The sequence below is a fragment of the Phaethon lepturus genome, unplaced genomic scaffold, assembly GCF_000687285.1.
Source record: "Phaethon lepturus isolate BGI_N335 unplaced genomic scaffold, ASM68728v1 scaffold20441, whole genome shotgun sequence".
In the NCBI taxonomy this organism is placed as follows: Eukaryota; Metazoa; Chordata; class Aves; order Phaethontiformes; family Phaethontidae; genus Phaethon; species Phaethon lepturus.
Genome location: NW_010518676.1, coordinates 1,509 through 13,166, shown reverse-complemented (window position 1 = coordinate 13,166; position 11,658 = coordinate 1,509). Strand labels below are relative to the sequence as shown.

Here is an 11,658-nt window from a genome sequence, read left to right as displayed (position 1 = left end):
CCTCCGCTCAACTCTCCAGTCTGTCCAGATCAATTGTTTATTTAGGACTGCTGTTACATATTTGAATTTGCCTTTTGTACCCCAGAATTGAATGGGATACATTTCTTTCTGCCTGTCTTTTTCCTACTCTTTTTTTCTTTGTCCATCTCCTCTGTATTACCACTTTTGTTTCCTTGTGCTCTTTGCTCTTTCAAGGTTCCATTTTTCAGCAAATGATTATTTACAGTTGAAATGGGTGACTTTTACTACTAATACAGATCAATTGTTAAAAACCCAGAATGCTTAGATTTTTCTCTCTTCTGTTCTTAATTTAACTGTACTAGTTATGAACAACTGCCCACAGTTGTTACAGCTTCCATTTTTAATTTCTGTTGTATATACATACATGTATGTGTATGTATAAGCATTGCATACATTTGTTAATGAAAACTGTAATGTTAACTTTCTATTCTTTTTGCTAAAGGAACGTGAAAAAAGAAAGCACGAAAGGATTCTTAGTGAAGAACTTGTTGCTGCTGTGACATATCTCAACCAGTTTTTACCCCCAGAGCATGCAATTATATATATACCCTGGGATATGGCCAAATATACAAAAAGGTAGAAAAGATCCTTCTTTGTACTAGTGCTCTTAGCCACGATACAAATAATTGTATGCTACTGAGTGTCTCTTTTCAGTTGAATGTAGATTAGGAATGATGGGAGAATTTTATTAAGGTCTATGGACAGAATAAAACCTCAGCTTTTTGAAGGCATTTTAATGTTTTCTATGGTTTCTTGCCAAAGTGGAGCACGCCTGAAAACTTTGAAAGTCTCTGAAAAGGAAAATTTTAGAGAAAAACAATAAACATTCACTTTTTATTTTGTATTAGTCAAAACACTGCATTTTGTCAGGTGTTCCATTTTAGTCATTGAATTTGAGTTACAAAATTTTGGAAAACAAGAGGTTTCATATCAGTCACTCCTCAATTTCCTCTTTCAAAAAAAAATGAGGGCATTAATTAATGTTACAAAACATTTAGATTATTAGAAGCATGTATCTTAGAAAGGCAAATACGTTCTGTAACTTTTTATTCTATGATTTTGGAGAACAGAATGCTGTACTAAAATCATGTGAAAAGGATTAATGTTTTCCTAAATGTAGAAATGTTTACAAGGCACAAACATTTTAAATCTGCAGGTATAGATTGCTATTCTTAAGTTACACACAACTCGGTTGTGAAGTTCTTTGACCTGCATATGTCTACTGTATCTTATAATGCCAGAAATTCTAGAAGAATGACAAGACTTGTTGGACCAACTTTTGGGTATCTGTAACTGTATTAGTCTGAGCAAAACAATGGAAAAACTAATACTGCTCAAAGGACAGGAATATATTTAATGTTTGTCGATTAAAATTTTATGAAAAAAGCTTTGGAAAACAATCTTTATAAATGTTTTCGGATTACAAGTTGGTTGATATGGTTGGTCATGTAGATGTGACTTTAAAGTTGATGTTGTTTCACACATTTCTATTCTAAAATGGCATTGTGTACAGTTAGGTGCATATTCAATTGTTTGTGTTATGATTAAATAGTCAATCTCAAAATAAGGCTAGATTTCCTTTCAGAAGATATGCTAGGTGCAAGTTCTTGGGGTTTGTACAGAGTGATGCTGATGAAGCTTAGTGGTCTGTCCTATATGGGAAATGGTACTAGGTGATCAAAGGATTCCCCTTCTAGCTTTAAGCCTGAGGTATATTTATATATGTATCCACCTAGTACAGATGTAAAAAAATACCTGAACAAGATTATTTATGCAAGCAAGAGATATTTAAGAATGGAAGATAACGTATGTGTCTGCCTACAGAATAGACGGTTTCAGGAGTACTTGAGAACGTGTTTGCTTTAACATGTAGCTTCAAAGTAAATTTGTTGGGAAGTAGTACCGGTGGAAATGTTCCAAAATACTGCTTCCATCTCAGTACAAGCAATCTTTAAAAAATAAATAATTGTTTTTGTTACTTGAAATGTAACCACTAATAAAAACTTTGAAAATGAAATTATGAGTAAACAGAAGTATATATCTCCAACAGTGAACTAGTGGATGCCCTGATCTGAGCAAGGAGGTGCAGGGCATCACAAAAGCCACCCACAGAAACAAGTGTTAATGAACAGAACAGCATGTTGCAAACAAAATGAGGGAATATGATTTAGCACAATCATATATTCTTTTCTGCCTCGTTCTTATTTTGTGAATCACAAAGTTTGGTAGAGGAAGATTAGTGTGATATAAAAGTCAAGGAGTTTTAGATTTTTTTAAGTCTTAGACTTCTAGTTTACATAATATATTTTATTAAAAAGTAAGCAAAATTGCTCAGATAGTTAGTGTCTGTTTCCTAAGTCTGTTAAATTTAAGAAAACTATAGATGTAATTACTCTTGGATGAATGAAGCTGTGATGTGAGTCTTCCTTTAAGTAATTTTTGTTATTAGAAGACTTTCCAAGCAGTGAAATTTTTTTTTAGTATTAATGTATCTTGACTGTGTATTTTTTTTTAACCTCCTCAGCAAACTTTGCAATGTCCTGGATAGACTGAATGTGATTGCAGAAAGTGTAGTAAAGAAAACTGGATTTTTTGTAAATCGACCTGATTCCTACTGCAGTATCTTGCGGCCAGATGAAAAGTATGTATAATTTAATTGATGCATAATGAATAACATCTATTCCTTGGAGAGTTGTCTGGAATTTCTATGTCTATTACATTATTCCTTATTTTAAGGCTTAAATTAGTATGAAAGAATGTAATTTGTTAGTAAGTTTTAGCTGAAAGCATTTCAGTCAGAGGCAGATGCTAAGAAATGCTAATAACTTGGAAAAGTACAGTTGTGCTGCTGCTGTTCTACTTACAATGAATTCTTACTTCATTATTTGTAACTTGTAATCTATGCCGTGTGTGTTTTGGTTTGGTTTTTTTACCTTGACCAAGGGAATCCTAAATTTGAGGGTAAATTTAACAAAGCAAACAACATTTGGAATTTAATAAGTGGTTTCTTTCGAAGCCATACTAATAAGATAACTAATATTTTGCAATGGATTTTATGGTATTCATACAAAATTTAAAACTTTTTAAAAAAAACAGAAACTGTATTTGCTTAGACTGCTGCAGAAGTACAGTGATTTAATCAGCTGAATTCTCTCAAGTCCCTGAAAATCCAGAATTATAATAACTTCCACATTAAAAGTTCAATATGTTTTTGATTCAAGTTTTCACATTGAGGATCTAATTTATCACTACCCAAATGGGTGTTTGTATTTTATATGAAGAGTGTCCTTGCCTTTTTAGCCTATCTTCGTTTAGAAACAGTCTGAGCTAAAACTCTCATAGGCTCTCTGAGAACTTGTCTTTGCCATGCAATGCAGCAAACATGGTGACTCTAAACTAGCAGGAACAAGATCAATACATGCATGTAATGCTGTGTTTGGTAGAGATAGTCTGATGAGTCCCAAATGTACTATACAGGCTTGCCATAGCAGTGCTCTGGTCAGGCTAGATAACCCTACTAACTTGAAAATACTCAGTAGTTCAGGGGTTACTCACACAGAGCATATGTAATTGCTTCTCCGTCTCAAAATGTATTCATTTCCTATTTATGTTCTCTGGCTCTGGGGTACAGTTAAAGACCTATACAGAATTGCAAGACATGGACAATATATACATATATATATATATATATGTATCCAGCATGTATGCCTAGAATCAGTATGAGAGGGAGATTTAAATCAACCAGCTTGTGCTACAGCGTATGTTATGCCTCTACCTTCCAGTCATTGGCATTGTACCTGCTTCAACTTCTGTGCATTCAAGACCCAATCTAGCAACACTTGCGTTGCTCATACTCCATTGTATGGGGAGCAAAGGAAATAGTTTGTATGGCTTTGGAATAGTTCTACTTTAAGGCTAGATTTTTATTTTTTTCTTTTGCAATGTGTTTTAAATATAACACCTTACTGCTGCATAGAGCTTTCACTGCTTTCTGCTATTCAGGGATATCAATTTTGCTCTGTGGCAGGTTTTTAATTGCCACCTTTTTTCACTGAGCAGGTCGTATGATCTGTTTGTTATATTAAAAAATGATTTGTAAGTCATTCTGTTTTGCTTCTTTCAGGTGGAATGAACTGGGAGGTTATGTTGTTTCCACTGGTCGCTTGCAGGTACTAAAAAATACTTTATTAATTCATAGTTATAGCGATGTAGACCAGAAATCCCAAAGCACCAGTGAACAATTTCACTTAAATACCTGATTGGTGATTCACAGAGTGCTTTTAAATGAATACTTATAGTAAACAACATTATTGCAGTCCATCCCAGAAATCCAACTGGGAAATAGGGCTTAAAGTTCTTGCATGGTACCACAAAACCTTGTGGTATTGGAATTGTATTTTTGCTAGAGATGATCTGAGAAATTATCATATTTTAAACAAGCTTCCATTACTGTTTAGTCTGTAGTATTACCAGAGCAGTGAAAGTTGAAACAGCAGCATTTTAGCAAACTGCATAATAAAATGCTATACAAAAGAGGTGAGGAATAAGCATACTTAAGCCTCGTGACATAGTCATACACATGAAAATGGGTTATTAAAAGCATTTTCACCAGTGCTGGTTATTATTGTTACAATTTCCATTGCTTAAAAAAAAGAAAAAAATAAAACTAGAAACAGTGCTTTCTTTAAGGTCAGAAAAGTGCTGACTAAACTGTAAACCATACAGTACCAGATTTATACCTGAACGTTATGATTATATACTCTGAACACAGGGCATATTCTGAAGAAGCATTAGTTGCTTTTGACTTGCCATTCATAATTCTGTCGTTAGCATGTGACCATTCCTTTACTAGCTGATCAGTGGGATGTGTTTGTTGAGGGCAGATAAACAGCAGAGTAGATAGGATTTGCTGTGTTTTAAAATAAAACATATCAACAGTAGTTAGAATTTTTTTTTTTTAATATTAGTCTTACAGGTTTACCTGTATTAGGGGAATGATTATTTTCTCTGTCTTTCAACTTTAATCATGTGAGGTAGTCACTGTTGGCATACATGTAAGCATTTGGATCACAGTTCATCTCGGAGTAGACATCTTGTAAGACACACCCAAAAAGTGCTTCTTTATTAAGGCAATAAAAGTTTAGTTGACTAGCTTGGGTGTAGCCAGATGTATTCAAGCAGAAGAATCTCCCATGCTCTTACATTAAAATGTGTTTCTTGCAGCTGTTCATATTATAAAATAACTTTGTGTGCATTATGGAAATGAAGAATGGCGGTGCAAGCAACATAAAAGAGTATGTGCGTGACTGTGACCTTCACCAAAATGTTCATTTGTGTTGCTCCAGATACGGAAAGCTTAAAATATAAGCACTATTACAGTAGAACCACAGCAATTTAGACGTGTGCTTTATTTTTTGCCATAGTTACAGCATACTTGAAAATAAGGCCCTCTTCACTGAAATGACATGAAATAACAAAATAACTGAAAAGCTTTTCTTTTTAGAGGCAAGTCTTCAGGGCTGTCTGTGAGTTGAGAGATAGATGCAGTTTGTGTGATGACAAGAAGCAAGAGTATTTTGAAAGCAGGCATTGCAGCAGTCTGATGTAGCTTGCTAGATATTAATTGCTTTTTAACATTTTTTAGATATGTCTTTCCTCAAATTTTTGTGAAGTGACATAATTTAAGATTTGACAAGTCTTGGATAGTAGGGGGGAAAAAAAATCATGAGTGTAATAATTTGTTAATCCAAATAAAAAATTTTTCTTAATTGCTTTACCAGACTGGAGTTCTCCGAACCAATTGTGTGGACTGTTTAGATCGCACTAACACAGCCCAGTTTATGGTGGGAAAATGTGCTTTGGCATACCAACTCTATTCATTAGGATTGATTGATAAACCAAATTTACAGTTTGATACGGATGCTGTTAGGTAAGATATATTAATAAAGTGTATCATGTTTTTATTTTTTAATTTTGTGTCAAGAGATTTAGGAAAATTATGTCTTCTACATATGTCTATGTAGAAAAAAGTGTAATTCTTCCTATTGGAATGATGGTGTTTATTCATCTAAGTTTAAAACATCTTCCGTACTTGAAATCTTCTTGAGAAAATCCAGTCATGCTGAAAATTTGGTCTTCTGGAAAAGTGTGTTAATCAGGCTTCTTACAAGATAACTGCTTGACTTCATTCTCTTTATATGCCTAAACTTAAAAGTAAGAGTTTTCCTTCTAAATAAATGTAAAAAAAAAAAAACCAACCCAGTCGTTCACACTTACTTCACTTGCTTGAGGCAAAATGCTGTTGAAAAATGAAAACTGAAATAAGTACATGCTTTTATGGAGAATGACAAACTGATATTTGTATAGAAGTACAGCTTACCTTACTATTTCCTACTTTTCCTCTGGAAAAAATCTGTGCTTTTTGATTTACTGAAGAAAAGTTTTCAGCAAATTTGTTCTCTCAGATCAGGTATCAGCAATACTATTCAAGCATCCTCAAACCATTTAAGAAAACCCAGCATTTAAATGGAAATGCTTTGGTGGTCAGTGGGAACTAAGCTACTTAACTTGTGAATATGCTTCAGAAATTAATATAAGAGTCCTTGAGGTCATGTGTTTTTATTCCTTAAAGTTGTTGTCCTGACTGTGAAACTTACGACTTCATTGCTGGTTTTGACTAGTGGTTTGATAGTTTTGGAACATGGAGACATAACTTGCATTTCAGAAAAGACAAAGTACTCTGTCTGCCCTCCCCTTTACTCAAGACATACCTTCAGCTCCTCTTCTTTCTCCCATTAGCTTCTAGCACTTGCCTGGTGGGAGGAGTCGGTATGTGCCACAGAAACAACCTCACTTGCAGCATGTTGGTTCACTGTGCAATCCTGATGGCCAGGGAGAGCACCCACTGCCTGGCTTCCTTGATGTGCTAGCAATACCTCTCACCCACCATGGCCCAGCTGCTGGGTGCTGCATGTTTTACTCTGAGAGCAAACAACTACTGCTGCAAATACCGGTTGCTGTGCAGCCTCCTGGGGACTCAGCAATCAGGACTCTTGGGGCCTAACTGGAGGGGATGAGGAGGTGGACACGTCTCTTATATCCACTCTTTGTGATATCCTCTACAGCTACCACTTACTTCAGCACCTCAGGTCATAGGCCTGTCTTTCCTTAGGCTTTACTACTTCCCTGGTTCACACCCTTATTTTGGGAGCCCAGGTTTCCTCTGTTACTTTCTGCTGCAGTAGTCCCATGTCTCCTGTCTATCTTCTCTTCCTTCTGTTTCCTCTCTTTGCCCTAGCCACCCAAATATCCATCTCCTATCATCATATCTGAAGATTATAGTAGTTGCCTTGTCCCTGATTTTCCTGATACCTTGTTTCTCATTATCAGAAATAACGTGGCCAGCAGGAGTAGAAAAGTGATTTTCCCCCTTGTACTCCGCACTGGTGAGGCCACACCTTGAATACCCTGTTCAGTTTTGGGCCCCTCATTACAAGAAAGACGTTGAGGTGCTGGGCCATGTTCCAAAGAAGGGCAACGAAGATGGTGAAGGGTCTAGAGCACAAGCCCTGTGAGGAGCAGCTGAAGGAACTGGGGTTGTTTAGCCAGGAGAAAAGGAGGCTGCGGGGAGACCTTAACACTCTCTACAACTACCTGAAAGGAGGTTGTAGTGAGGTGGGTATCGGTCTCTTCTCCCAAGTAACTAGCGATAGGATGAGAGGAAATGGCCTCAAGTTGCGCCAGGGGAGGTTTCGATTGGATATTAGGAAAAATTTCTTCACCAAAAATGTTGTCAAGCATTGGAACAGGCTACCTAGGAAAGTGGTTGAGTCCCCATCACTGAAGGTACTTGAAAGACGTGTAGCTATTGCACTTGACATGGTTTAGTGGTAGACTTGGCAGCGTTATGTTGGACTTGATGATCTTAAAGTTTTTTTCCAACCTAAATGATTCTATGGTTATCTCTGTGAAATGTAGCTATTATCCTGGCATAAAAGGTTACTTTTATCCAGACAAGATTTGACTTATTTTTTTCTTCCCCATTGCAGTAGGTGTTTGCCTGTCTGAAACAGATTTTGTCATCTGTTAAGACTTGTTTCTGAATTACTGAATTCAGATTAATTAAAAAATCCTGCTCCATAATGCAACAAATTCTGAAGATGGTATTTTTCTCCATTGTGCAGTCTTTCACTTTGACCTCCTACGCTTTTGTTCCCTGCATTGTCTCACATCGTGTATCTGCTTCCTGCTTACTCTGCCTCTTCATTTACACTATTCTAACTGCCCAAACAGGGTAATCTGTAGCAGTCTGTCTTCCTTAATTTAGCTAACACGTCTGAAAAACTAGCTCTTTTCATCACATTCTTTGACTGTCCTTCTTATAATTCTGATTTTTCTCTTATGGTCTCACTGTCTGGCTACAATGCAGAATTTCTGTTGAACTAGATTTCTAAGTCAGCATTTTATTTCAGTTGGCCATCCTGAAGGCTAAAGAAACCATGTGTCTTCAACAGTCTGATTTTGTTATTCTGTCTTGGAAGTTTCCTAGACAAAGTGTATCTTAGCAGCTTGTTTTATCATACGTAGTTAACTTTTCTCTCTGCAGAAGACTAGTCTTTGACTGCAGGCTTATATTTTGACGCTGTGGAAGAATAATTTAATTCTACAAGTCCTTTCCAAATTAAGTGGATCAAGTCCTTAATGAATTTAAAGTTGTCTGCTTTCTATGAACCTTTATTGCAAGGTCATTGGAGCTCTGTTCATCAATCCCCCCATGGCTGACTGGGAAATTTTTGAGAGGTATCATCCTTTTTATCTGCCAGTTTTTGTATTCAGCCAGGTTTTTAGCTTTTAGTTGACCAGCATTGCTGTCTTTCCCCTTGTGTAAACAAAAAACAACAAAACAAAACAAAATCAAAAACCCAAAAGACAAACAAGCCAACACACCAAACCCAAAGAAACAAACAGGAGATTCTCATACATGGTATCATGATCACTGAATAATTTGTGTGGAGGCAGGTGGGTTTTGGTTTGTTTCTTTTGTTGTCTTTTGTTTTGTTGTTTGTTTTTTTTAAAGTTACTAAGCAGATGTTTCCTCCTAATTGATCTTTCTTCTGGACAACTATTTTGTTTTTACAGAAATTGATTTGCTGCTCAGATAAGTGTTCTTGATCCAGAACCTTTTGAGGAGGACTTCAGTCAGATGGTTGCTGGGTTACTTACGTAGTGTATCCCTTTATTGGAAACTTTCTTAAGGGAATACTTTTGTTTTGTGGGTTTTCTTTCATTTTGTTGTTGTGTTGTTTGTTTCTACCCTCCTTCTTAAGGACTTGTCAGGTATTACAGTGTACCACATGCAGATGCCTGAGTTACTGTGTCTTGCTATACAGATATGAAATACATTTCCACAGGTTTGGTGGTTGGGTTTCTTTTTTTTTGTTTTGGTTTTTTGCCTTTTAACTAAACTTTAAGCCTCTTTTAGCAAGACGTCATGCTTGTCATTGTCTTGTTCAAGCAAGGCCATAGACCATTTCTGAGAAGCAGTTTGCAATCTGTTGTCTTTCAGACTGGTTGTCATCTCCTTAGGACAGCCTTCTTTTCTGAGGCTGTTGTAATTATTTTTGTCATTGATAGAGTGCTTCTTGATAATTTTTGCTATTTGGACTGTTCTCAGTTTGCAGTTTACTGTCAACTTCTTGATGCTAGAGGACTGCGTTGCTTTTAGCCAGGTCTCCTTGTTCATCTTAGCAGCCGTCTTCTTATATCATGTTTTTCCAGCTCCAGCAAATGGTGTCTGACTGCCATTCACATTTCTTAAGTCATGTTTCTTTGGTTTGTGCCATCTTTATTTTAACTAGAGAGAATTTTTGAAAGTTATGCTAACTTTATTCCCAGCGGGCTTGACAGAAAACATAGCCTTGAGTTATTGATGTGTTCTGTCTCATTTAGTGTATCTAAAATACTTTCGTTTAACTTTAGTTTGTGACGGTATGTTTTCTCCCTGCAGACTAGTAGGACACGTTAATCTTCTCCCTGAATCTACAGAAGTGTATATTGTGTAGAGTGAATGCATTCTGACATATTATAAATTAGTGAATATCTTACAGTCTAATGCTTCTCAGTAATTATTCGATCTGAATAAAATTTCCACATATTTATCTGAATAAAGAATAGAGACATAGCTTTAAATTTCAGTGTTTGTAAGCTAATAGCATGTTTTAATGAAATACTTGGTTTTTTGTAAACCAGCAGAAGTACTTAGGAGAAGAAAATGTATCGCTTGTTAAACAGAAAGACTTCATTATTACAATACTTTATTACTTTTTCTCTTAAAAAAGTTTTCAGCACTTTGATGGATGACACATTTTGGTTTTCCTTCAGACTGTTTGAGGAATTATATGAAGATCATGGAGATACACTTTCACTGCAATATGGAGGTTCTCAGCTTGTCCACAGGGTAAAAACCTATAGAAAGATAGCTCCATGGACTCAGCATTCCAAAGATATTATGCAGACACTCTCAAGATACTATAGTAACGCTTTCTCAGGTAAATATAAATTAAAGTGCTTTCTTTTAAGCCATTATTTAACAAGCATCTCACTTGTGATGTTTCAATAATCCATACTATGATCTTATGACAGAGATCCTCTATACTATAATTTCCAAATAATTCAGTAAAATCTGATGGATATCAAATGGGTATTCTGATTTGATTAAGTATTTATATCCTATGCAAATGCATGTTGTAGCATGCAGCCTTATTTGATAAAAGTTAGTGAACTGGTGTAAGAAGTATTTAGAAAATGTACACAGGTTGCACTGAAACTGCCAGTGACATTTGTAGATCTATAGAGAAGCACATAGCTGTTACAGAGGCGTTAAAGTGATGGACATGCAACAAATATATGGAAACTGGTAAATTTAAATCTAAATACAAGTAGAAGACTTCAAGTGGAATATTTCCTATGATGTTTCTGGGGACTTCAAACAAAAAGCAAACTCCGATGCATGTAATTGTTTTGTATGACTAGAAGCTACTAACTGTTGAATCTGTGGTAGAAAAGACAAAATTAAATTAAAAAAGCAAGGTTTATTAAGTAAATAAGCTATTTTTTGAGTTAAATAAGTTGTGAAATATTAGCTTACTCCTTTACTAGCTCCTATCAGTAACAGATACTGTTCTGCTTTGTTCTGGACAACATTGCTAAGAGAAAGCCTCTTTGAAAAATGCTGAGCCATACCTTATGCAAAATAATTGGAAAAAAATGCGTAGTGTTTTTAGAAGTTACGAGAAAGATCTAAAAGAATTATCAAAGACAAATTATCTAAGACATGTCAGGATGACAAACATTGAGTGCTGCTGTGTTCTAAATATTGTTTCTTTCCCACAAAAGCTGCATAGCCAGGGAAGGAAGTTGCGGGTTTTTTTTTCCTAGTAGACTGCAATTATTTAGAAACTATGTGAATTTTAAGATAGTGAGTTCGACACTGGCTAGAAATACTTCAGTAATCTGTAGTTTCTTTGACCTGAAGTTATTGCTTTTGTTAATGACAATTATGTGTATGTAACAAAATGTGAGAGCACAGTGTTTAAAGTACTGTTTCTGAATGTAGTTAATGTAATTTGTGTATCATAT

The 11,658-nt window shown here is 35.6% G+C and overlaps 1 protein-coding gene across 1 annotated transcript; it reads left to right on the top strand.

The window, feature by feature from the left end:
- Positions 1 to 463: 463 nt before the first annotated feature.
- LOC104628289 (polyphosphoinositide phosphatase-like) lies at positions 464 to 10,568 on the top strand (the record flags this gene model as incomplete). The annotated part of the gene is made up of 5 exons (XM_010296817.1): positions 464 to 597; positions 2,546 to 2,662; positions 4,145 to 4,190; positions 5,802 to 5,950; positions 10,402 to 10,568. Coding segments are annotated over 5 exons (613 nt in total), but the record flags the coding sequence as incomplete, so codon positions are not given.
- Between the last annotated feature and the right edge of the window lie 1,090 nt (positions 10,569 to 11,658).